The sequence below is a fragment of the Drosophila willistoni genome, assembly GCF_018902025.1.
Source record: "Drosophila willistoni isolate 14030-0811.24 chromosome XL unlocalized genomic scaffold, UCI_dwil_1.1 Seg141, whole genome shotgun sequence".
Classification (NCBI taxonomy): domain Eukaryota; kingdom Metazoa; phylum Arthropoda; class Insecta; order Diptera; family Drosophilidae; genus Drosophila; species Drosophila willistoni.
Window position 1 is genome coordinate 9,116,415 of NW_025814052.1, and position 27,962 is coordinate 9,144,376.

Genomic DNA, 27,962 nt, shown 5'->3' on the forward strand with positions numbered 1-27,962 from the left:
TGTGAGTCGTAAACATTTTGCTATTATTTATTTATCAAAGGAAAACAAAAAAAAAAAAAAGAATGAAAAGAAAAAACTTTTGCATGAAATTTGCAAAATTTCTTTATGGTTCTAATATTGATCGTATATATTGATCTATATATATGTCTATATATATATATATATAGATAATGTGGTAAAGCAACAAAAATTAAAGCAAAACTTATTAAAGTGGTGCGCACGGCGAATGGGAATAAAAAGTAAATCATAATTTATATATATATATATATATATATATATGTATGTTTTATATGTATTTTATATTACACAATTGATTTATTAATTATTTGAAATTGCAAGCAAAAATTATGAATGTTGATTTTAAATATTATTAATTAAACATAACTTTTTCTTTCTGTTCTTCTGGTTCTGTTGGTTTTCTTTTTTTTTTTTCTTTTTTTTTTTTGTTGATTGGTATTATTATATATTTATATATATATATATAAGATATATAAATATCTGGCCGTAGCTGTTGTTGCATGCCATTTGTTGCAGTCGTTTCAGTTGTTGTTGTTGTTATTATTGCTGCTGCAGTTATCGTTGTTGTTGTTGTTGTTGTGGTTGTTGTAGTCGACATTCATCTTCTCCTTGTCCATCATCATTCCATTGTGGTTTATTATCTCCTTCTCCTCCTCCTCCTCTTCCTCCTCCTACAGCAATTGGCAGCAATGAGAATTGGGCTTCGGCGGCTGTTTCACGTCCGTCTGACGTTGTTTTTTGCGTGATGAAATATCCCTGATTAGATCATAAAATACCTAAGCAAGACAGATTGAGAGAGAGAGAGAGAATGAAAGTATATAAGTAAATTTCTATTCATAATTGTAAAATCGAAATTTCTCTTTTTATATCCTTGCATTCACAATTTTCAGTTGTCCGTCATTAATATTATATACATTCTGGATCAAAATCTTAAAAATTTTCGTCAAGTCAATTACAAGTTGATTTTTACATCAGTTCCAGATGAACAGAAGTCGATGAATCAATTATTTATTCCTTATGAGTTTTTTTGACAATTAATTTAGCTTAGAAATAAACAAATGATACCTTTTTCACCTTAATTAATTGCTCAAGTGTTTTAAGAAATGGTCAGCATAGTCATAGGAGGTTAATCAAATCGGACAAGTTTCAATTATTTTGGTTTTCAAGGATATAAAAAACATTTGGCAAGCCAAAAGTAAATTTTTTGTTTTTTTTTTTTGTTGTTGTTTTTGTGAGGGGTTAATTAAGGGGAATAATAATAATATATGATATATTTTTGTTATTATTATAATAATTTTTTGTTTCTTGTTTGCTACAAAAATTTTGAAAATGGCTAAAATAAACCAACCGAAAGCAAAATATTTTCACATTCACCATGAAAAAAAATAGTAGAAATATATATATGTATATAGAAGAAAGGAAATGAATGATTCGAAATCAATCAAAATGGAATCTCAAAACCAAAACCAAATCAATTCAATATGTTTTTTTTTTTTCTTATTTTCCTTTTCATGTGTTTGTTAGTTGTGTATGTATATATATATATGTATATATGTGTGTGTATGTGTGTGTGTGTGTTTGCGTGCTTATGTGTGTTAGAAATTAGTTGCTTATTATTTTTGTTGTTTTGCTCTATTATAAAGCTAGAAAAGCTGAGAAAACCCTACAAAAAGTTGCTTTTAGTTTATTATTTTTATTTTTTCTACTCTATTTTAATCTTTTTTATACTCTTAAAATTTCACATAGAACAAATTCTAGAATGAAAATGTATTAAATTGGGTCTTAAATTGGGTGTTTACATTTAGATGAATTATTATTAAATTTTTATAAATTTTGCTGGCTATTCAAATTGGAATTTTTTTGTGTTCTTTTTTTTTATTTCTGGAATTTTTCTATAATTATAAAACTTGTTTGTATGCATTAATTTCTATCTTCTCTCTCTAATTTTGTGTTTATTGTATTTAGCAATAAATATTTATTATTAGTATTAGGATAGACTCATAAACAAATTAATAACTAAAGAAAATACTAACTATTATTTGCTTCAAGACCAAATAAAATTTAATTGCTTTAACTTTATCAAAAGTTGTGGCATACACTTTTTAGTTTTTGTTTAAAATTTTGTTAAATATTTTCCAATTTATTTGAAATAAACAGTGAAACCACTTGAGAATGAACTTTTTGATATAAGAAAATACTCCCTTGAAAAAATACCAAGTAATAATTAATAGAAACATAACAAAGAATCATCATCTGAGTCCCCTTAGAATCAAGTGAGACCCCTTCGTGTTATGGAAATTATTTTTTGTAACAAAAAAATTATGTAAATACTCTTAGATGCATTATATCAACATTTGCACTCTGATTTTGATTTGAAGCTTAGAACTTGAGAGCTTAGTTATTAGGATTAGTTAATTAGTTATGCATAATTGATTTTGTTTTTGTTTTAAATAGAGAAATCAAATACGAAATGCAAAATTAAACAAAAGTATATATGATTATGTTGTTATGTATATATAAAAAAAAGTGTTTAAATAAGCGGGCAACTAAACATAACTAGCTATTAACAATAGGAAAGTGCTAAGAAAAAGAAGAAGCAAAACTGAGAAAGGATTATAGCCAAAAAGGAACGCTAAGGGTTAATTCTCAAAGAGCTGGGTTAAAAAGCTAAACAGGCATAAAGGAGTTAAAGTTAAAAGAAGATTTAAACCAAAGGAAATCAGAGTGAGAGAGAGAGGGGGGGTAGAGAGATAGTGTGTATTATAATTGGTTGTTGTTGTTGTTGTTGTTTATGCACCTAATGCCTAAAGTAGGGTACACTTAAGTCTCCGCTTCTTGCATCTATCTTTAGCACGCCCGCTTGTAGCTTTTGAATCTTCGGTTTTTCGTGATCTTATTTCGCGCATCAAATCAAAAAATACCTGTAATTAATTGTTTGGATTGGGGGATTAAGTATAGTATACATATTTGATATATATATATATTGTTTATTACACAAACTCATTGAGAGCAACAGTGAGTGAGATAGAGATAGAGATAGTTAGATGTGTAATTGTGTGTGTGTGTGTTTGTGTGTTTATGCTAGCTAATTAAAAAAGTGTGTGAAATGCATAGGAGCCTTTTATTTGTTGCGTTTTGTTTTATTTGTTTGCTTTGTTATCAAAATCAAAAATCATACAAATAGTAAATTTGAAATCAAAAATCAAAACGAAAATTCATAAGCAACAATTTTCTATTACAATTGACAATTGACATTGCGCAGCAAAGTAGGCTATAAATTAGCGGTGCTGGTTTGCTGCTTCTGCTTGTGTATGTATTATGTGTGTGTGTTTCTGTGTTTGTTTGTTTGTTTGTTTTGTGTCATAGTGTTGGAAAATGGCGTCGGTAATGCCACATTGATTAATTTTTCAGAGTGTTAAACCAACTATTCAATTATTTAGTAAATGTTTTCGAAGGCTACTCGATATATTCCAGTGTTGAGTAAGTGAAAACGATGGGAAATCAGCTAAAGTGGAGTTACAGTGTTGATAAATGCGTTTTTATGGATTATGGTTTTGCTAGGCTGTTGCGTTTGACGCTTAGATTTTGCACAAAGTGTTTATTTTGTAGGGTAAATTTGAATCCTGTTTAGTTAAACCTGAATGGCAATAATATATCTGAATGGATAGACGTTTGAATCAGTTATCTCCGAAATGTAGCATCTGGCAATGCATATTTACATCATCTCCAACACTATATCGAAATTGCAAAATCGGAAACATGTATTTTTAGCCATAATCCCGCTAAAAAAATTATACATTTTTTTCTATCAATTACAGAAAAACATGGCAATAAATTGCCAAGGCGCTCCTATGGTCATGATAGCTTTTCGTTGGATATTAAATTTATGTAACTCATGCGTAATTTAAGGACGAGTAAACATTTACCAATTATTTGATGATTTTTTTTCAATTTCGTTCAATATTATCGATTTATGTTCAAAATTGAATACATTCAGCACATATTATGAACGTTTTAATCGATTTAAATTATCATATAACTTTATCATGTCCAGATAAATACTATTGAAATTCACCGTTTATCAACACTGGTATTTAACTAAAGTCTTTACACCATTTTGACATTGTCCAAAATTAAAATCTTAAGCAGTAGTTTGAATATTATCTTTATGGCTTCAATTTCGTTACAATATTATTGATATTCACATAACTTTAACAGAAACTCCATTTATCGATATATTTCAATATTGTTATAATATTTATCGTTTTATATAATATCGTTTATTTATTGTTTGAACAACTTTACAACCACAAACTGAAGTTGAGCTTGTTAACAGATTTGACAACATTAAAAACATCTTTTCTAAATTTACTTGCCAATAATATTGTTCGATTGCATGTTAATCGATATATGTGTCTAAGATGACGATTCTTAGAAATTTCGATAAGTATTCATCGGAGATATGTGGTATGAATAAGCATCGACCATACACTATCGAAAAAAGTTCGAAAATTGTGGACAACAATAGAACATTTTTAAAATTATCAGTCTGCGATTAAAGTATATCGAACAGTTCAGCATTGGCAAACATTTGCAGAACGAATTTGAATGGAATTTTCATTCAGTTGTCCAATGAAATGTAAAAAGCTATAAAGACGACGAGTGAACTATATCAAATCTTTTTATATAATCGTGATCCAAATACTATATACTTATGTTGTTATTACAGTTTTAAGTTGAGTTATCAAAATCTCTACTTCATGCTTGAAATGGGACAAAAAACATTAAAACATTCATGTAAAATGTAATAAATAAGTATGTTAAATGGTTATTTCATTGATTAATGATTCAAAATTATTCAAGTACATCTTATTGATTGATGATTTCTATATAACCATGAACTTTTACAATTGTTGCATTTAGTTTCGCTTTGGTTTATAAACCCAATTGCCGTATAATCTACACACGAATTTTGTCAATGATTGCATCATAAAAAAAATGAGTTGACAGAGCTCAATAACAATTATAGACTTATCATTCTTTCGTATGGCTTGTGAAGAGACCTTGAAAAAACATCATATTATACACACACACACACACACACACACACAGTACAATGTGTGTATGTGTTATCAAAACGCCCCTAGAACAAACTCTTGATGACTAGAAAAATGAAATAATTTTATCAGCTAATTGGGTAGAAAATTGTAAGACCCGCAGACATTTTTTAAGTCATAAAGTTCAAGCTTTAGATATGTTTTGTATACGAATGATGCATTATATTTGGATGACTTCTCTTCAAATGCTTCTCAAATACTAATAAGAAAACCAACAAAACAATATTAACTGATGAAAAAAAGAAGAAAAAAACAAAAACCAAACGAAGATCGAATTAAGAATTTTGTGCATTTGCAATGGGTTTTTTTCTAGTCTCAAGTTAATGGCCAATTGATAACTATATATTTCATGTTGTCTTAAGAGAGAGAGAGAGAGAGAGATCGTTGATGGGTATATATATGTGTGTGTCTATATATTTTCTCATTTAACACACACTGCAGGGAGAAAGCTACATTCGCTCACATCCACATCCATCTACACGACCTGCTACTACACTTACCTTATCAACATTTTCGCGTGTCTTGGCCGAAGTCTCCACATAGGGTACAGACCATTGTTGCGCCCTCAGTTGGCATTCGGATAAGGGTACCTTACGCTTGTCATTCAGATCGCATTTATTGCCCACAAGCAGAAAAGGTATACTCTCATCATTTTTCACTCGCAGTATTTGTTCTCTGCAAAACAGAAAGAGATAGAGAATGAAAATTTTAATGATTAGCTTCTCTGTTATCAAAAGTCAACGCAAGTTAAGTCAAGTATATGCTGTTTGTTTTCTGGTTTGTCTCTGTGTGTGTTTGAGTGTGTGTGTGTGTGTGTGTGTTAAGTGGGTGCTCGAGTGATTCATAACATTCAAGTCAAAGTAGACATAATTTGTAATACACATAAGAGGGCAGTTTTTAGAATTCAGCTACAAATAAAAATAAAATAAAACTCTTCATTTTCAAGTGCCTATTTTTGCTCCCTGTGAACATTGTTAAACTATTAAGGCTAATCTTGGATAAGTATCGATTTCCGTCAGACGGATGTTGCATATAAAATACATATTTTAACATTATGTTAAAAAATGCTTCCTTATTTTTACATTTTTTTTTTTTGTTAAGAATATTTTAAATGAATCAAATTTCTAATTAACAAATTTACATAAACTGTCATAAATACACACACATTTAAATTATGTAGTTAATATAATTTATAATTAATATTTTTATTTACTTATTATTATGTTTTTTTAAATTTTAAAATCCTTAAGTGATACCAAATCCAAAAAAAAAACAATTTATAGAAATGAATTTATTTCAATTACTCCAAATAACTAATCTTCACTGATCTTTAAATGGAGTTTTTTTTAACGGACCCTATCTCAAAAACATAAAGCAAAAAGACATAGCACGAATAGACCAAATAAAAATTCTACGACTTAGATTAGGTCACGCAAGACTCACTCAACAACACTAACCATTAACCCGAACGACATAACACCCTGCCCAAACTGCCAACTCAACATCTGACTTAAACATAGAACACGTACTAAAAAACTGCCCTGCAACCTCCCACATCAGGGATGAAGGGGACAATAGCAACCCTTGCAAACCCAACTCCAACTAACCTTTCCACGATAATCGACTACCTCAAAAAACTAATTACTACCATATCCTAGAGGTTTAAATTAAGAAAATACAACACTAAATGTAAAACTATGTAAATATGTAAGTATATTAATCTGTATATATGTAAACACACACATGTCAAGCCGAAGGCCCAAGCAGCTAGCGCATCAGTAATTAAGTTCTGACTATTTTTAATTAGTCCTAACTCTAAGATAAATAAATAAATTTCAATTACTCCTAATAACTAACTTTTTTTTTATATTTATAACTGTTTTTTAATTTTTATAATTAGTATTGTACATTTTTATATATCTTTTTTTAATGTTTATCATGTTTTATATTTTTTCTTTAATTTACAAAATTTTTTTTAATTTATATAAATTTTTTGTACATTTTAAACTTTTTTTTTTAATTTTATAATTTTTTAACATTTTTATAATTTTCTTTGTTTAATTTAATAATTTTTTAACATTTTTGTAATTTTTTTTTTATAATTTTTTGTTCTATTTTATACTTTTTTTTTAGTTTTTATAGTTTTTTGTTCTATGTTTTGTATATTTTTTTTTTTATTTTTTTCTAGCTTGTATAGTATGTATGTACATATATAATACATTTTTTTAATTTCCAAAATTATTTTTTTTCCTTATTCAAAAATGTAGTTAAATGTATTCCTTTCCTTAGGATTCCCCTAGTTAACTTTGAACTTGTAACCTTCCCTTAATTCAAACACTCAAAATGTACATCTATTCTTGAGCAGATGGTGGTTGGCAGGATCAGTGTTGCATGTTAAATTTCAATACAGTTGCTAAACTTTTGAGGAATTTTCGAAATAGCCCTCGTGTATATATGTATGTTTGTATTTGCTTGAACTGTGAGGTGGTTCACACCCAGCTGCACACATGCTCCACACAGAGACACACACACACACACACACATGAAAGACAGAGACATGAGGAGGGAGAGTGACAGTTCCTACTTCAAGTATAACTACCAATTCCCTTACCATAAACCTCATATCCTGTGCCAATCAACTTCTAACTTCCAACTCTTCTTGTGGCCCAATGAATCGTATTCGAAATGTGGGTTACTCACGCGCCGTGTGGGCATGAGGGTTAGTCAATGAGTGAATGGGCCCAGATGGTTAAACCCAAAATGATTCATAAGGGGGGGGAGGGGGGGTGGTGACTATGACTATGACTATTGTTTATGATTAGACGCAAGTTTATGGGCCCAACCAATCAAACAAGTCCCATACAAACATTTCAAATGCATTCACATGGTAAGGAAATGCCAAAAATTAATTTGTCTAATTGATATTGAGAATATGTGATGTCTTTTGGTGCCACACCCTTGGAAATAGTTTTACTTGTCTGTGTCTGTGTCTGTCTGTGTGTGTGTGTGTATCCTTTCATGACTTTACGCTATGAATTGTGCCTAATTAGACGTAGACGTAGGCGTAGGCGTAGGCACTTACCTAAATTCCTGAGTGGCCTGGAAGCTTTCATCATCTGTGATTGAGAACACACAGAGAAAACCTTCGCCACTGCGAAAATAATTATCTCTGATAGCGGCATAATCCTCTTGGCCAGCTGTGTCAAGTATATCTATTTGTACTTCCTCACCATCTAGCACAACCTAAAGCAAAAATATAATAATAATTATTATTATAACATTCATTTATTATTGTATGTATATTGTATTCCACGATTTCAAACCTTTTTCCTATAGCTATCGGCCTTGGTGGGTTCATAATCCTCAACAAATTCATCGTACATAAATTGCAATGTGAGTGCCGATTTACCAACGCCACCGCTGCCCACCATAATGACCTTGTGTAATGCCGGTCCGGCTGTCGGTTTTTTACTCATGATGATGTTGTTGTTATTATAGCAGATCCTTCTTATCGATACAAGAATTTAATACAGTCCAATATGTTAGGGATATTGGATGGATGGATGGATGGATGGTGGATGGATGCAACAACAAAATGGACTGCAAAAATAAAATAAATTAATTTCAAGTTTAGTTCATGCAGAGGTTACTGCAAGTTGTTGCCCCCCGTTTAAATCGATATAAACATAGGTATACATTAAATTAAGTAAGTATTTGTTTTTTGTTTTTTCACAGCTGCTGTTGGTTATTCAATCAGACATGGTCAAACCAAGTCTATAAACCAATGAATTAAAAACCAACCTAAAAAAAAAAACAGTTTTATAAAATATCAACATTTCAATCCTCAAAATGGATTTGGGGAAAAAACCACAATATACAATGTCAAAATTTGAAAGAAAAACAAATTACATCACATGAATTTAAGACCTCAAGGGTTTTTCAAAACATTCTAAACATGTGTTTTTTGTATTTGAGAGAATATTTTCAATGGTAAAAAAAAAGAATATTTTCAATGGTAAAAAAAAATTACGAGCCTTCGAGTTTTATTTTTTGAAATAAAAGCTACAAACAAGTAATTTGGAATCTGTGGAAAACTCTACGAATTGTGTGAGTATTTTAAACTTGAAATAATAGTTTTGTGTCTTTTGCATAAACAGTTTTATTCATTACATCAATAATCTTAGTTTAAATAAGAATACAATCTAAACTACTTAGTTTAAACGACAAATTTAGAAAGAGAGAAGCTTTACGGCAAAAGAACTCTCAAGGTGTTTAATATTTCTAAAAAAGTGTATCAAATGCGATTAGAATTAATTTTTTGCACTTTATTTCTTTCCAGAAAACATAAATTCAATCTTTCTCGAAAAATATCCACACCAAAGTTTTTCTCTTTGTTATTGTATAAAACACTAATTAATTTTCGCTCTACACACTCTAATCTAAAGATTAAGAGAAAATTAAACTAGTTCGCTAACATTCCGTATGACTAAATTGAAGGAAACTTGTTGGCAAGATGATTCAATTATCTAAAAAAAAGTAGTCATAAAAACACTTTATAGTAGGGTTAACTGATAACAATTTCTAATTGTGAGCTTTGCACAATCTGTTTTTTTATTTCATTTTGTTGTAATTCTCAACTAGTTTTAGCAATGAAAATTCAATTGCCATAAGGCTATAGAAATTCTGTATCTATATGGCAGATACACATATGTATGTAGAGAGAAGTTGACATATTCAAGTGTTTCGCCATGTTTCGCCCTTTTCCCTTTTTAGAAACAGAGGAAGAGACACACACACACAGAGAGAGAGAGAGAGAGAGATGGAGAGAGAAAGAAAATGAAAACCTATGTATTTACTTGTTGTACTTGTTTTATGCCATTTTCTCTTTTTTATTTTCTTCTTGTTGTTTATATATATATATTTTGCCAAGTTATTATGCAACACAAAAAGCGTTAACTGACTTGACTGACTCGAGCACCACAAATGAAGCATAAAACGAAACAAGTTGAATGAACTTTTTACACATGCCAAACACACAGAGAAAGGGAGAGCAGGGCAGGGAAATGGAGGGTAAAATAGCATAATGCAGACCTAGCCAAAATGGTTTTACATGTGTGTTTGTGTGTGTGTGTGTGTGTGTGTGTGTTGGCAATTAGCCTTTTGTGACCAATTGGAAATTCGGAATAGGCACACACACACACATACACACCTAAAGTCCATTTGCCAAAGTGACTCATTTAAAGACATTGACAACAAATTGAAATGGGGGATAAGAAAGAAAAAAAACAACAAATTATTCACTTCAATTCACTTCGCACACTTATCACCTTCTTTCCCTCCCTTCCGCCGATCACTTTTTCAACTTCTCTTCGAAGTGAGTAATCGGACGCAAAAGCTACCTGTCAATTAAACAAACTCAAACAAAAATATAAGCAAACAAAAACGAAACCAAACACAAAACGTAACAAATATTAGGTTAATACCCATGGGCGTTGGCTAGATCTAAGCTCTCAAGGAAAGAGACATCAATTAAACAAGTTGATCTAGAATGGCAATCCCAAAACTAAAGGAAATTGGTAATCTTTAAGCTGGTTATTACGTTACCCCAGTTAAACCAGTTAATAAACAAACCAATCAGCCACCATATCACCATCATTCATATCCTTTTACTATTAGTATATATGTAGATATTAGAGAGCTGCATGAATGATAGCTATATGAGCTTGCCTCGTCGTTTTGATCAAGAATACTTATATATACTTATATATAGTTTCTTCTATGCACACTTTTTAGCAAAGTTAATTTTCCCTTTTTTTGGCCAGGGTCTAAATGATGGTGTCTTATTATTATGATCAGTAATGTATCTTTCTCTCTATTAAATACAGGATATTTTTTGTCTATTAGCATAAACTTGACAATAATATATATCTAAATATCGCTAAATTCTTTGATCTTAACAAATCAATCAAATTAATCAAAAAAAACAAAGTCCAAATAAAGTAAATATTGCCAATAGATCAATATTTAATTTAAATTGACCACTGTCAAGTCAACACAAGTCTGTCCTCTATATATTTATTTAAAAGAAGAAGCATATTTGCACACATACACACACACAAACACACATACACATCAAAAACCAGAATAACTGCAAAGTCAATTTTTAGTTAAATTGGAAAAAAGTTACTCATACGCAGTGTGGTGCAACAAATTGATGGAATAATTGTTTATGATTGTGATTTGTGTTAAAACAGGAAAAGAGATTGAACAATTAATTGCAAACTTGAAAAGGTTTCGTTCCATTTCGTTTCGTTTCGTTCCTCACTTACAATCAGCTTCAATTTACTATAAATGAAAGGCAAAAAAAAAAAAAATAAATATAAAAAAAAAAGCAAAGTAGAAATCAATTTCGATTATCTTTAGCTTGCTATTCTTAATATATAGTAAGTGCTTCTAACTGTGTGTGTGTGTGTGTGTGTATACAATTTGCTATACTCTTCTTGATCTAAATTTAATTATTGCTTCCATTTTTCTTCTTCGTTGTTTTCTTTCCGTGTATTTATGTGTGTTTGTGTCTGTGTGTGTGTGTGTGTGTGTGTGTGTTTACTGTTGGTTGTGTTTCTTGGAATTTTCGTGCAGCATTTGGAAAAAATTAGCAACTAAATTTTTAAATATTCGCTTTGCATTCTCATTTTCGGTGGTTTCTTTTTATGACAAGAATGAATTTAATGCTTTTTATACCCTAAGTTTATGCCACCCCCTCAGCCCCATGCAACTGAATGGTTATATTACTTTATACAAATATAAATTTTTAAATTATCACATTAGATAACTGATCAGCCCAATAAATTTAGACATTTCTACTTATGGCAAAACTATACACAAAAAAAAATCTTTTTTTCCAACTTTATTTTTCTCTTTTGGAAATTCTAGTAAAGGAAATTCTAGGAAAGGAAACGATACCTTTCAATTTGTAAGGGTATCCAGAAGTCGGTACTTTTACTTAATTAACAGCTCAAATACATACAAAAATCACACACAAGCAGCTCACATTTGCTAATTAAATAGAACAAAACAAAACAACAACAAAAAATCAACGAATGAAAAATAGAAAATGTACAATTGTTTTTAGATTTTCTTTTCAAGTCGTCTTCCATTTTTGCCATTTGTTTAGTTTTTTTTTTTTTGTTTGCGGAAATTTAAAAAACAAAAAAAATTTTTTTTTTTTATGTACAATATTTTGGTCTATTTGTTTTAAATGTGGCTAATGACGTCATGAGTTGTTCAATCTAAAGATCACAGACGGCATATAAGTCCATTTTGGAGTCAATAAATTAGTCTGTTGTTCTCTGATATTGCTAAAATTGAGAAAGGAGTTAAAACTATTAAATCCCCATCTATCAATGAATTTCCTTTTGTTTTTTAATCTTTTATTAGTGGCAACTTGATTAGATTACGAGAGGTGGAAATAAGCCATCGATATGAAGTACTCGGTGAGGTAATTGAACTATACACAGTGTTATTGGTGTTGTTGTAAGACAATATTCAGCTAAATAAAGGATATCCAAGGAAAGTCCTCCATTCTGCTGATTTACAATTCTAATCCTTCCTTTGCGTTCAGTTAAAATTCTGTTTAACTTGGCAAATAAATTTCTAATTTTCGTAATCAATTGAACTCGTTATTGAAGAAAGCAAATTTAGAAGCAGCGGAGGAACAAATAAAAATTTCTTGTTATTTGTTGTTCTTTCTCTTTTCTCATTCATTGTTTAAGTTTTCGTTGTGAATGGGAAAATTTTCAATGTTGCATTTCGAAAATATTGTTAATCATGTCATTTGAAAAAAGGGATACATTCGGCACGGTCAAAATCTTTTTGATCAACGTCCGGATCCAAATGTAGGAATAATTAGCGGGAAATTTGTAATTTTCAAAGGGCAAATCGGTTATGATTATTGCAATTTTAGCAGAAATTACATTTAATTAACTGAAACTGGGATTACTCCCCCAGAATTATTAGTTAAGAGATTTTACCCGTCTAGACTAGCCTCAAAAACGATTTAAGAAGGATCTCCAAAGATTCTATAAAAGAAATAATCGATAGTCGACTTTTTTTTTATCGTCATCAAAGAGACAGAGTGAGAAGAGACCGAAGAATATATCGTAGGAAGAAAGGTGTGCAGGGAATCTATCCGTCAAGAAAGACTTTGTAAAGACTCTCGACATTTTTGCTCATCGTTATCGGAGAGAAAGTAGGAAGTCTATCCCTTGAGAGCCGCATCGAAAAGGTCCTTAGGAGTAGTCTTAGATTCTAGGAAAGAAACCGTTTTTTCCAGTTCTATTTTCCCACAGATAGAGTGAGAGAGAGAGAAAACAGACGGAAAAAGAATATCTCGTAAAGCAATAGAAATTTAATGAAAACGACCTATAAAGTAATACATTTAATACTTTGAATGAATTTTCTTTTGTTTTTCATCTTCTTCTTTGCTTTCTGGTCATTAAATTTTGCTAAATTTATAAGCCATTTTATGAAAGCATTAAATTCGTTTAGGTTTTCCATTTCATTGAACCTTGAGAATAAACACACACACACACACACGTGTTGGTATTTGTAGCTTGTGTTTGCAATCAAAAAGAATTTATTCACAGTATTTTTTCCACATTTTTTTTTGCCAAAAACTACCAAAAATCCACCGACTAAATTTGTTTAGTATAGGGAGGAGAGGAGTCGGCTGGCTGGCAGGCAGCGTTGGCGATAATATTTATTTGCTAGTAATTGATTTTAAACAGACATTTTCTTTACCTTTTCTTTCCTATCTATCTAATCTTATGTATATTTTTCTTGCTCGCCTCGTTTGTCGATCGCGTTTTCTGGCTCCATTGGGGGGAAGAAGCGGCCTTTCGTTTAATTTATTACTCATAATTTCTATTCTATTTGAACTTTTTTTTTTTTAGTTTTTATTCGGGGGTTGAATACAACAAAGATGACGTCATTTTGTGGTGTTTAGTTTTTGGTTAGATATTATTACTTCTTCTTCTTCTTCGTCTCGCTCTATGTCTCTCTCCTTTTCTCTCTCCCTCTCTTTCTCTCTCTGTGTGTGTGTGTGTACTTGATGCGTGTTGTTTTTGCCCAATGTGTGGGTGGTTACTCAAGCGTGCCGCCAAAAAAAAAAAAAATAACAAAATAAACGCCAAAGGGTTTCGCCTTCAAGTCAGTGTAACGACTTACAAATACCTATTAAACGAGCAATTGAGTCTCCGGCTCGTTTATCTTAAAGTTAATTTATTGTCGTCTATTTACTCAATGACTTCGTGACCTAAAAGTAACTAATATCAACTTAAAGTTGATTAAAGTTTAGATCGCCTAAATTAAGTAAAAGACAGGGTATTCAGAAGAGGGATGGGGAGAGAAGAGCTTTAACATCACCTTTTACAAAAGAAATGCAGTCTATGAGCGTCTACTACACAAAAAAAAGTATCCTAGAAATAAATTCCTCTATGCGACTATTTTTATACTCTTTCAGTCTTTGATTGTAACATTTTGATGAGCAAAAGATATAGATGTAGATTATGGACGATCAACTATATCATTTTGAGGAAGGTAATCAGTCCTGCAGATTGCCTTTTTTATAGCGTTTTTGTGTGAGGAAATTTTCACAATTTCCGTAACCCGGAAATTCGGCACTTCCTTTGGATAAGCTCTAAGCTAAAAAGTGAGTAAGTGAACAAAATGAACGAGTTGACTCATTTTGAGGGGTAGAATGTATCATTTTAGGGAGGTAATCGATCTTGGATATTCACATTTTGACAGTTTAATACCAAAAATGTCCGTCCTGGGGGTATTATTTGCCTTACTACCTTCTCCAAGGATTCCCAAATAGCTTTACGTTTTTTCTGTGTCTTTATACGTTTAGTTAAAATATAATTCCAACTGATTGATACTTGGGACTATAAAGTTTTTAATTAAAAGAAAGAAATCAAGAAGACTCTATGCTTCGAAGATTGTTATTTACGCACACAGTACATTCTAAAAGTTTCTTGAATGCTTTAAGGGGCACATTTCCCCCATGTTACAGCCCTGGAAAGCATTTTCAATCAAAAGATTCCGATTTCCGTCTTAGCATTTTACGATGAACGGATTTTGTCAAAATTATTCGAAATACTGGATTCGTTCATGTTAGAAATATTTACTTGGGATTATGGGATTCGGATAGCATCTTTCATAATACTCTCTTCTGGCAAGGGTATACAAACGAGGGAGGGGGGAAAAAAACTAACCGTTATATAGAAGTTAGTTCACATCGCACAACTTGTAAATCTTCCAACTTTTTAATGCAATTTGCCATTAGCATTATTCTGTATATAATGCATTTTTCTCTTGTTGTTGTTGATTTATTTTTTGCCTTGCTCTCGTTGGCATTGTGTTTTCTTCGTGTCTCTTAACAGTTTGTTTTGCCTCATCTTGCGTGTGTGCAAAAAGAAAATTCAGTAAAATTCAAATCAAAGTTACCCCCTCGCTCCCTCGTCGCGCCCTCTGATTTTCTCTGCCTCTGCTAACTGTTTCGTATCCATTTTACATATCGTTTTTTAGTTTTATTCAAGTTTCATTCGGTTAACTAACTAACTAACTGACTGACTGACTGACTATCTGTGGTTTCTGTATATTTTTGCTGGTTAGCCTAACCTTGACTAGATTTCGTGGTTAGTTAGTCGGCTTACTTGCTGTAAATTATGATACATCTTATAAATATTATATTATATGGATGTGTACTTGGAATTTTATTAGATTTCCACCATTTTGATTTTGCAATAAATTATAAATATTTTTACAATAGAGTTCGTCTTGTTATGCTTTGATAAGTGAAAACAACGACGGAAAGATAATTCGATCTAGTCACTAGATTTCAAATTGTTATTCTCTTGGTTTCAAATATTTCTTATTCTCAAGGAATTTTATCAGAATCTTTTTTGGTAACGCTATTTTTATGGATTATGGTGTTGCCAGCCTGTTGTTTTATTTGACGCGTTGTTTGACTACTCTGGCAGTGGAATATTCTACTCTGAGTTATGATTTGTGTTATAAAATCGAGGAATATTGTAAACTTGAGAATATTGCGAACAAAAGATTCAAAAAGCCCGAATATCTGGCAACACTATTTCAAAATTTGTTTCTTTTATCCGGAAAAGCTACTTTTAGCTATAATCCCCCCATAAAAACTACGAGATAAATCGCCAAGGCGCACCTGATCTCGTGCTCATGGAATTTCTTTTTCATTTGATACCAAATTTATGTAGTTTTAGCCCGTTTTGGGCCCGAAAAGCCTAATATAAATTTTTACTCATCATCGAATGATTTGTTTTGATGCTAATCCTTAAGAGAGGGAGATAGAGAGAGAGCAACACCACGCCCACATAAAGAAGTAATCAAGTTTAATCATCATCATTATAAAGATTAAAACATAAAGAACTTTGAAACAGTTTAAGCCAAGTTTTTTTTTCATTTCAGCTTCAAAAAGTTAAATTTTAGTTAAAATTTCAAAGTTTTAACAAATATTTTTACAAAAATGAATCACTGGGAGCGGTGAGGCGGCGCACATGAGTCAAAAGTCGCGGCTGCTGCGCAGTCGACGCCGACGACGACGACGATGATTTCAATGTCAAGTGGAATTCGTGAGCTATGAGATGAATAATGCTGACAGCCAAGTCAAGCGGCAAGCAGCAAGCAGCTTTTTATTTATCATTTGAACTATTCACATTTTGTTAAAATTCCAACATTTTCTACTACTTCTTAATGCTGGTTTGGTTTATTTTTTATAGTATTAGTGAGAAAGTTTTCGCGCTCTCAACTCAACTAAAAGTCAACTCGTTTTGTGGCCGTTCAAAACTTTCTACGCACAACAAGTTCAAGGCAAGCCGGCAGCCCAAAAAAAAACTACAACAACAACAACTAGTTGAATTTAACATGGAGATAAATTCAAGTACTAGATCTATCTATTCACATACATCTTACTAACTATTCAATGTAAGTTTGCTTCATCTCAACCATGGATGGTTAAATCTGAGAAAACTTCATTCACACACAACAACAATGCCTCTCTGCCTTCTCCAAAAGGGGAGGGGCACCATATAGGGAGGATGGAGGGGAAAAAGACTATGGCACTGCGTGGGAAGTGTTTCTTAATTAAATGCCCAAGCAAAGCCAACCACCATCTCGAAAGATAAAAGATCTCTTCACTCCATCTCTCTCACTCTCTCTCTCTCTTTAGATAGGGGTTTTTCTCACTAGTGAGAACTGTGAAGAAATATTTTAAATTTGTGGCCTTAATATGGTTAGTTGATGAGGTAACAACTTAATCTCAAACACCTCTCAAAAAGGTGTATCTCTTACACTCTTCTAGGCTTAACTATGCCAAAAGATGTTGTTAGTGTTGGAAAAGAGCAGAAAAAAACCGCTAGACTTACGTATATGAGTGTATACAATTCAACTTTTATATTGTTCTATGCGAAAAATTGAACTGCATCAAGCAAAACACGTAGAAACTGATTGAAATTTGACAATTCTTAATGTCTTCCGTGTTATCCGAGTTTTTGGTTATTCGCGACATTATCTCTCCTCTTTTTTACCCCAGATAATTGAGGTTCTACTGTAGCAAATTTTAGATATGTAATTGAATAAATATGTATAGGTACTTGTTAACAGGTATCCAGAGTAAACAAAGTCTATATACAAAGTCTCTAACAATGTCGTTCTTGAGAATTTTGTGTATATTTATATTTCTTTTGATTGATCTTAATTTTTGTGGTAAAATTTCATATCTAATTGAGTTACTAGGTTCATTATTCGGAATTGTAAAGAATTTGAAGTATTAAAGTAGTTCTTATATCAGTTAATGTGATCTCTGTCTCTGTCTCTTTCCCTCTGACTCTCTTTTTGATGTATTACCTGCATTTCTCCCCCTCTACCTTTATCTGCTTCCCTTTTTTGTTCCCATGGTTGCTTTTTAAATTGTTTGTCATTATAAAACTGAAATTAGAGCAAATCACAGTCTGATGGCTATAAATTAGGCTAAGTTGCTGTTTCTTAAACTCTGTTTTTTTTTTTTGCGTTTACGTTTTCTGTTTTCTGTTTGCCGAATTGTGTCATTCTGATCATTATCATGTTGAAAAAGAAGCAAGTTAGCGAGAGAGAGAGAGAGAGAGATAGATAGATGAAAAATAAGCCATAAAATGCAAACATAAAACATGGCAAAAAAAGAAATTAAAAATCGATGAACTCAATAAGCGTATTGAAAGAGGAGGAGGAGGAAGACGAGGAAGAAGGAGAAGGTGGAGGCTGTTGGTGGTGATTTGGGCCCCCTCCTTTATGCTGGGTCTTGAACTAAGAACTAAGAACCCCAAAGTCGATTTTCTTTTTGATGGTTTAATGATTGGTGCGCGTTGAGAGGCACCGTTAACGCCCCATGGCAACAGAATATTATTATTAATTATAATCGTAATACTAGCATTTTGAACTAAAATTCTTGACTCACGTTCTAATAATAGAAACAGGTTCAAGTTCTTAAGCTAGATCAACAAATATAAATGTAATATAGTTTTAGCCTTCATTTAATTAATTGCATCATCATTCTCTCTCTCTCTCTCTTTCTGAACCTGAACTTGAACTTGTTACGGAGAGCGAGAGAGAGAGAGAGAAAGAGAGATGAAGGAATGGAATTTATAATGCAAATCAACTAAATTTATCTTTAATTTACGCGACCCCATTTTGAAATTGTGTCACGTTTGAAATTTTTAACGGAATGATTTATAAGTAAAGCGTAAAATTGACACGTAAATGTCACAATGAGATGAGATGAGATATCAAGATCACAAAAACAGAAGAGGAGAGGGTCCGGGCGAGGGAGGGGGCGCTTTGGGAACGAATGTTAAATTGGTTTACACAAATTGTGTGAAACGGATGTGAGATGAGAAGAGAACAGCAACAACAACAATAAAGATAAACATAAAACACACAATTTGACAAAAATTGTGATCGTATATAGAACATAGAGATCCATTGTTTATAAAAGAACAAATTGATTAATTAAAACGATCTTAATATTCATGAAATATCATCGATTTCAAATATTTTTCAATATTATTATCCTGTTTGTTGTGTTAATACAAAAGTATTTCGATTTTAGTTAAGTCATCCACTAAAATCCATAAAAACGTTTTAAAATTAGTCAAAAGAGTAGAATAAGTCGAAAATTATAGCGAAATAAACTGCAGATTTATCTCATAAAAGATTGAGAACAAACAGTAATAATAATAGGAAGAAGACGAGAGAGAGGACAATGAGCCAACATCAAGTTGAGAAGGGCCCAGGAGTAAGTAAGAAGTAGAAATGCAATTGAATGGAATATGCACAGCAGAGAGCGAGAGAGAGAGAGAGAGGGTGAGAGTAACGGAATAAGGTCAAGCGGGGTGCGGCAAAAAAAAAAAAGAAGAAATATTTCCGCTGATAGTCAACTGTCGCTGTCGCGTCATTGATAAAAGCTTCACTTTGTTGTTGTTGCCGTTTTTTTTTGTGCTTTCGTTACTGTTGAATTTAAATAATTTACTACAATATAAAAAAAAAACAGCACAAATTTCACTTTTTCCTTTTGCATTCCGTTATACATTTTAGAGTTTGCACTCTAAACAAGAAAGGCAAATAGAGAGACAGCGAGAGAGAGAGAGTGAGAAAGAGACACAGAGATATATGGGAGGAGGCTGGCGCACTTTCTTTGCTGCTTCTGCCGACGGCAACGCCAATAGGTAACAGACCCATTGTTGTTGTTGTTGTTATTGGCCGCCTTTTGGCGGCTTTTACTATTTTGTTTATAAACCCATAACAACAACAAGACGAGCAAAAAAAAAAATCCACAACAACAGCATTAATCGATAAGTTCCATACAGAATGGCACACACACACACACCCATATATACCAGAATTTTTGCAGAACTGAATTGTATTTTCTCGTCATAAATATGTATATAAACAGCAACAATTTCACCAAGTATGAACCAAAAAAAAAACCCAAAAGAAAAATATAAAAATGCGTAATCACTTTTTTTCTCCTCTGGCCGCTTCTTGGTGTGCCTTGCCGTTTCTTTTTTGCGCTGTCTTTCTCGACTTTTTGCTTCTTCCTTTTTGCGCTTTTGTCGTTTGTCTTCGTTGTTGTTGTTACTTCTGTTTGCTAACGGGATTCATACACACGCACACACACACAACAAATATACATATATCACAATTTCGTATTTATGTGCACCAAAACAAAAAAAAGGAAACTACACTCTAACTTTTATTAATTTTATTTCGTATATTTCTGTTTGTTATCGCTGAGAATTTAATCGGAAAATAACACACTCAAAAGAAAGAATTGTTTTTTTGTTGTTCTGTTTTTCGCTTTTCTTGCCGCACCCCGTAGCACTGACGCTCACGCACACCACATAATTTAATTTTATTTGTTTTTGTTGTTGTTGTGGTTTTTTTTTGTTTGTATTTTCACTACTAATTGTAAGACAGTATCGGAAATTTATATGCCGCGCAGCACGAACTTTTCAATAAATATATTTTTATTTTGGTTAACAATTTAATTCACTTCAAATATGTTTGACGGCGGGTCTATTTATAGCCAGTGGCTCTGTTGAACATGTTGCAAGGGCGGCTCGCAACTCGATGGAAGCATCCAACATGCAACAAAAGAGCGCAGTTCATGCAAAAGAGTGCCCAACTTCGATCAAAAGAGTAAAAAATCGTGAAAAATAGTACCAACATCAGGTAAAGGAGTCGAACTCGAGCAATGGAGTCCAACAAAAGAGTCGAACATGCAACATAAGAGTCGAACATGCAACCTTGGAGTCGAACATCGATGGTTCCACCGATAGTATCGATGGAGATTATAAAGTGCGATAGATCGATGTAAATTTTTCGATGGCGATGTATCGAACTTGAGTATTCGCTGTAAAAAATTGACAACTCGCCGTGAAAATCGATATTCGCTGGAAAAAATTTCCCTAAATTTACCCATTTTTTTCGCGCGAAATATCGGGGAATAATCTGGATTCAAATTCTGCATACCAATTTATTACGAAATGTGAAGTCAAAAGAATGGCACAGAAGCATTCCATAATTGTTTCCCAAACCATTATTATTTCACATTATTTGATGCTCACATTTTTGCAAGTCGATAATCTCCCCACACTGTGGATCCAATTTCCCCTTATTTGATATTATTTAACAGCCTGTTAAAATATGGGATCATATACAGGGAGTGTAAAGTGTCAACTAGTCAACAGAGCAGGAGCAGTTAAAAAACCGAAATTCAAACTTAAAATCTAGAAATTGTTTAGAAATGAATTACGTTAAACCAACTTACGTTCATACATACATGTATATAATGTATTAATAATGTAGATAGTATTTCTAAAAAAAAATTTTTTTAATTAGCTTAGTTGGTTGAATAGTGGGAACTGATTATCTACAGTTTTTCGGCGAAAAGTTTACAAAAAAAAACCGCCAAAAGCATTTACTAAACAATGGTCACACTATACCAATAATTACAATATCGTAATATGGTTCCAAGGGGGTGACAAGCAAAGCACCAGTATTTGAGTTAAAAAAGCTAACAGCAGCGATTACGATATGATGTTGAATATCGTTTGTTATCAAATACGTTATCGATGACGATAATTTGGTGAAAAGCGGTGTGGTGAAAGAGGTTGTTGTTTTTTTTTTTTTGCTAAAAATTAACAAATTCAAATTTCTGCAAACACAATTTGTTGCTAAATCGTGTGTGTGCGTGTGAGTGTGTGTCAGCGTTTTCCTTCCCCTCCCCGCCAAACCGCAGCCAAGCATCCTGTGACCCCGCCAAAGGAGTGAAAAGGAAACGGATTTCCCACGCCGACTGCAATTGCAAAGGCAAAAAGACAAAACTTAACCTCGCAAAGCGTTTGCAAAAAAAAAAAACCAAAAAGAAAAAAACGAAAAAAGAGAAAGAAAAGAAAAAGCGAAACCAGAAAAAAGCTAGTGAGCGAGAGGGCAATATTTTGAGTGGAAACAAAGTGTTTCTTTTTTTTTTTTGAGAATATTTTGTTATTGTTAAAAGAAAAAAAATAGTACTTGCTACTACTTTTTGCAAATTAACTGCTGCCCCCCCTCGCACTCTTTCGCTCGCTCTCTCTCTCTCTCTTACACCAACACCCTTTTCGCCTAGTGACGCGTGCCTCCACACGAATGGACAAACAAAATCGAGGAAAGAAATACACTAAAACAAAAGCAAAAGCAAATAAAAAAAAACACCGGTACGTAAAGGGCGTATGTACATACATACATACATATACATCCATATGTATGTTTATAATAGTATAATTAAGCTTATTTTTTTCTTCTTCTGATATCAAAGAATCACAAATTGCTCTGCTATGCGCTTTTTCTTTTAATATTATATTTTTTTTCCTTTGCCTTCGTTTTTTTTCTTTTCGGTTTTCGTCGTTTATTTTCAATTTTTATTTGTTTGCCGGTGCGCTGCTGCCGCCGCCGCCGCAGCAGCAGCTGCCTCATACCGTTGTTTGTTGCAAGCGAGCTTTAACCCAACAACAGGCCAAAAACCGAAAACCTGAAAGGAATCATTATCGCATAGCATCAATAAATTAACTGTGCTTTCTTTTCACATGCTATATCCTTAAAAAAAACCCATAATGTAATTTATTATTAGATCCTGATAAAGCTTAAAAATGTGAGAGTTTGTTTTATTGGCAACAATTTTTTCGAGAAAAAATTGAAAGAAATACACAATTTCTACAAAAATTTTGCATTTGTGGTATTAGGAAATTAGATTTTCAAACAGCTGTGAAATCCTTAAGTGTGGAAAAGTGTTTCAAAACGTTTTAAAAGTCCAATCCTACATTGTCAAATAATGTTGGAAAATGACATTGCAGTCAAAGTATTAAACAAAAAACGTTAACATAATAATATTAAACAGTAGCTACTTGGGACCAAACGCGCATAAATTTCATATCAAACGAAAGAGAAAAACTCCACGAGTACGCCCTCAGGTGCGCCTTGGCGATTTATTTCGCGGATTATAGCTACAAGTAGGTCTTTCCGCGGGGGCCAAAGCATACGAATATTTCTCGATTTTATAACACAAATCATAATTCAGAGTAAAATATTCAGCTCCCAGAGAAGTCAAACAACGTGTCAAATAAAACAACAGACTGGAAACGCTGTAACCCATAAAACATAGCGTTTGCTAACACTGAAATCTAGCTTGAGCAGATTTTTTCACTTTTCAGCACTGAAATCTCGAGTAGCTTAAGTAAATGTGTACCAAAAGTTGTGAACTTTGCTGCTTAAATACTTTAACATTCATTTTTTAGCGGTTTTATCGTGGAATATGTGTATATCCAGGACTTTTAATAATGTGTTTTATTGTTTATTTGGAAAACTAAAGCCTTATGTACATTAATTAATTATACAATATCTAAAACATATTTTGAACCATTACTAGTGCAAACATTACCACTTTTTTTTTTTTTTGATTTTGATTGTTACAGATTCTCCTTATGTGAATGAATCAGACATCCAAATGACAACAATGTATTCATATTTATATCTTGAATGGCTATTGCTTTTCCTGCCACAACAATGATCATGATGTTTATTGATAAGAATCCCACAGACCTAAAAACAATTTAACCACATAAATAAATACCCCAGTTAAAAGATAAACAAAACAAACAAATTACAAAAATAAACAAAATTCATCCAAAAATATATGAATAAAGTGACAAATCTCTATTGTATAACGAGAAGGATCAAACGACAAGTCTACATATATTGAGAGAACAAAAAGGTGACCCTGAATCCACACCAAAAATGGATCATTTCCAAACATCGCTTAATCCGCGCAAACAGGAGCTGCTTGAGGCCCGTTTCATTGGAGTAAGGGTAAGTCAATGTGATAACAACAATTTTTGTGTTTTTTCCCCCAACTTAATGAACGTATATGTATATACAATTTGTATGTAAAAATTCCTAGCATATGTCGAATATTGCCTTATCTAAACCTATTGACCTATTGGTGGGTTAAGCGTTAAATGGTTATTGCACTTTGAAATATTTTTTGATTGATACCCTGTAGCTTATTTATTTTTAGGGGAGTAAAAAGATTGCTATTTTGGAATACTGAATACTAAGTCAAAACTATAATAGCTTGCAATTAAATGTATGTACAGTGGACCGGTCAACGAATGCCTCGGATAACGAACATTTAGGATAACAAACAGAAAGAAACCTTAATTGCACGCACACTTTCTGTCTGTTTTAATCCACAAAACAGGGAAAATCCCGAATATGCTTTATAGACACCATTTCACCTATTATAAAAAAAAAATAATCCCAAAATCCATTTTTTATTTTTATTTTTTCCGTCCAATACATATTCAGGAAGTTTTGATGGGTTTTATGATTGTTTCTAATAACAGTTTAAATTGAAACATGGAATAATTGTACTATTTTTCAACCTGGAACAGATTAATTCATTTTATATTCATTCATGTGGGAAAACTGGTTTCCCTTAACGGACTAGATGCTAGAACAAATTGTGTTCGTTAACCGAGGGTCCACTGTAAATATATAAAAATCAAATTTGTTTTTTCAAAATCCCGTTCTCGATTTCAAAAAATTGACAAATAGATAAAGTGATCGACTTAATTTAATACAGGGTAAAAATAAATTCAGTGCTAAAATAATATTTCCTTAATTAAGGAAAATTCCCTTTTCTATCTACTCAATTAGATTAACGTTAAGTAATTTGAAATGGGTTTATCAAAATATTGTTTTTGCTTATCAAGATATTGTTATGAAATATAAAAGTGCTTTGATCGTTGTATGATACAAGAGGAAGAGTCGTATCAAGAGTCAAAAAGAGTAATGCAAATTTATGTTATATGCTTTCAAAAAGGGGTATAAGGTACAACGCCTAATAGGTAGCATCTGCGACCATATTAAGTATACATATATATATTATTGATCAGACGAGCTCATATAGGCACGTCCATCTGTACCTTTGTCTGTCAACTTAAACTCCTTCTAGACAACTTAAATTACAGAGCATGACATCCACAACCTGATCGGATAATTTTCCAAGCGATTGTCATGAAAATAAATATACTAATTATTATGCAGAATTTCCTTAAGATCTGGTGACTATATATTTACCTTCTAAAGGAAACATCGGCCTGAAAATTAATTTTGATCGGAAAAACTTTTCTGTTTCTAATGCATCTTTTTTTGCACGTAGTGATAAATGATATTGACTAATCAAAATCTGATAATTGTATAATATGTAACTCTCATAAAAACATACTATAAAATGGCAGTATCCAGCTTTAGGTTTGTAGGCTGTGAAACCGTCTTATAGGCAAGAAGAGAGTAACAGAATAACGTGCAAGAGTATACAAGCTTCGGCGAAGTTAGACCTACGAAGTTAGACCTGGCCCTCTGGTTTTTCTTTTCATAGTTTTTCCTATTATTTTTTTGCGTTGTCTGTACCATTTTAAACATAATGTGCAAAAAAAAAAAAACGTAAAGCGAAATAAATTAGCATACACACAAAATGTGGTGGGGAAAAGAAAGAAAGAAAGATAGATAGAAAGAAAGAAAGATAGAAAGAAAGAAGTTGGATAAAAAAATGCAAGAAAACTATTTAACTTCAGGTATATATAGGAGGACAAGGAGGGAATAGGTAATCGAAGAAGATGGTGGGGAAATGCTCTTGACTAAGATTTGTGAATGTGGGGGGAGGGGTGGGGATTGGTATCTGTTGTAAGCTTGCTCTTTGTGAATGCTCAATAAAAGCAACTTCTGGCTCCTGGTTGAAAAAATTGTTGTTGTCATCAGCACGCACACACACATCATATACACACATACATAAATACATATTAATATATGTATTTGCACACTGGGTTTAACTCGCGTCAACCCCCCGCCAACTCTTCATACTCATATATTCGTTAATTTTGCTATTCCCTTCCCTTTCCCAAACACCTCTTTTTAAATGCTCCAGAAAAATTAAATCAAAAGAACAGCTGATAAGCGAAAAGAACATGTATTACATACATACATACATACATACATACTTACAAATATGTATGTTTACATAGGAAAAAGCAACAAAAAATGGAATACTAAAAAATTGAAATCTGCTTTCGAAAAACCTTTTGCTTATATCGTGAGGCCGTTTATCAGTAGATTAAATTCACATTTTTTGTTTTGTTCTCAGCTCTTGCGTTTGTTTTTGCTTTTTCTTTTCCATTTATCTACAAATTAACAATTTTATTTTTTTATGGTTTGAATTCTTAACTGACAACTGACAATGTAACAGAGCTCTGTTTAACAGTCTCGCTACTGTTTGCTGTTAATGCACAGCTGATGGCTGTTAGATGAAAAGCTTTTCGTTTTAAGTTAACATTTGAAGTTGAAAGCCCTGTTTACACTTAATAGTGGGTGTACCAACTTGGCTTACCACTTATGAATGGAATTTGGGAAAAAACACTAATGTTCTTAACATTGCAATGTTATGGAAATAAGAACAAACGAAAAAAAGGATACTTGAAGTAAACTGATAGAAAAAAACAGAAGCTTTCGACAACAAATATATGTATTGAGCTCCACTAATATTAATCAGTATCTTTTCGTGGGTTTTACATTTGTAATTATGTATGTTTACATAATGTAACTGCAACTACACAAATCTTGAGGGTTATTAAAGCAAAGTTCTTTTACAAGGATCAAAATAGAAATGAACAGAGGAAAATTGTATGTACATACATACATACATATGTAGTATGTCCATATATGTATGTATGTAAATGGTTTTCCCATTTATCATTTTCTCAAACATTCTTGTTGGAAATCTCGAGGTTGAAAAAAAACAAAAAATTTTGGCTTTTCGTGGTCCTTTGGTATCAAAACGGAATATCAATATTATCAAATTATCAAATTCATATCCTTGATCAGTATCAAAAGAAAACTGGCTTTTTTCTAGATATACATATGTATGTACATACATACATACTCATACATATGTACATATGTATGATTGTATGCAAATTAAGCTCCCTCTCTCTCTCTCTCTTCAATGTCCTCTCTCACTTTAATGCCGGCTCTTGGTGTTTTTTTCGGTTTTGTGTTGTCAAAGCAACGATTATTTAGAATTTATTAACAATATTAACAGCCTTAAAAAGATAGTATGCGCCCATGACCTGCTTCGCCTCCTGTTCCCCTCTTGACTTCTTTGCCTTGTGCAGCTGTAGTCGTCATAAGCGAAAATGAGGGAAAAAGAAAAGAAAGAAAAATAGAAACAGATTCAAAAAACCGAAGCTGCGTTATGCCGGCAGTTGTAAAACGTTCGCTGTGGTGCCTCGTTCGTCGTAGTGCTTCGCGTCATTGTCGGCGTCGTCGTCCTGTGATTTTTCCTCAACTTGCCACACCACTCTCTGTACACACACAGCCCCAACGATTTTTCATCTCAATCTCATTGTTGCCTGTTTTCGCCGTGTTTAAAAGCCGTTCGGCATTCGCGCGTTAGCCGAAATCATCATCATCATGAACGCTTTTCCATTGGGGAAGAACGATGGGAATCCAAAAGAAGAAAAGCAGAAAAACCAAAAAAAAAAGTAACCAACCAACTCTTTTTCATGTTTCTGCATGTGTGCAGTTTAGTTTTTAGTTTTTTCTCAGTTGATTGCCACGCTTCAATGGAGGCTCGTGTTGTCGTCGTCGACGTCGTCGTCATCATCGTGT

At 32.4% G+C, this 27,962-nt stretch overlaps 2 protein-coding genes across 3 annotated transcripts in view; one reads left to right on the forward strand and one right to left on the reverse strand.

Annotated features, from left to right (window-relative positions):
- Positions 1-462: 462 nt before the first annotated feature.
- Positions 463-20,784, reverse strand: LOC6648714 (ras-related protein Ral-a). 2 transcript variants are annotated; one of them, XM_023179079.2, is made up of 6 exons: positions 20,221-20,784; positions 8,459-8,735; positions 8,218-8,378; positions 5,636-5,810; positions 2,816-2,939; positions 721-794 (listed from the first exon to the last, which is right to left on the reverse strand). In XM_023179079.2, the coding sequence occupies exons 2-5, from the start codon at positions 8,609-8,611 to the stop codon at positions 2,823-2,825; spliced, it is 606 nt and encodes a 201-aa protein (XP_023034847.1). In that variant the 5' UTR covers positions 8,612-8,735; positions 20,221-20,784; the 3' UTR covers positions 721-794; positions 2,816-2,822. The 2 variants fall into 2 exon arrangements, with proteins under 2 accessions (XP_015032639.1, XP_023034847.1); XM_015177153.3 differs by lacking the exon at positions 2,816-2,939 and having other exon boundaries at positions 463-794; positions 20,221-20,773.
- Positions 20,785-23,909: 3,125 nt separating this feature from the next.
- The window catches only part of LOC6648681 (homeotic protein female sterile), an 85,244-nt gene continuing 81,191 nt past the window's right edge, over positions 23,910-27,962 (forward strand). Inside the window, exon 1 of the mRNA XM_015177140.3 lies at positions 23,910-24,104. Within this exon, the coding sequence (XP_015032626.1) occupies positions 24,033-24,104 (72 nt within the window). The 5' untranslated portion in view covers positions 23,910-24,032. The remainder of the gene's footprint in view (positions 24,105-27,962) is intronic.

What these genes read in the sequence shown, in the direction of transcription:
- LOC6648714 (XM_023179079.2), bottom strand. Translation starts at nt 8,611, where the DNA reads ATGAGTAAAAAACCGACAGCCGGACCGGCATTACACAAGGTCATTATG. An exon ending in CAGGCCACTCAGGAATTTAG is followed by an intron (nt 5,811 to 8,217) that starts GTAAGTGCCTAC and finishes TCTGTTTTGCAG; the next exon opens with AGAACAAATACTGCGAGTGA. An exon ending in CACGCGAAAATGTTGATAAG is followed by an intron (nt 2,940 to 5,635) that starts GTAAGTGTAGTA and finishes AATTAATTACAG; the next exon opens with GTATTTTTTGATTTGATGCG.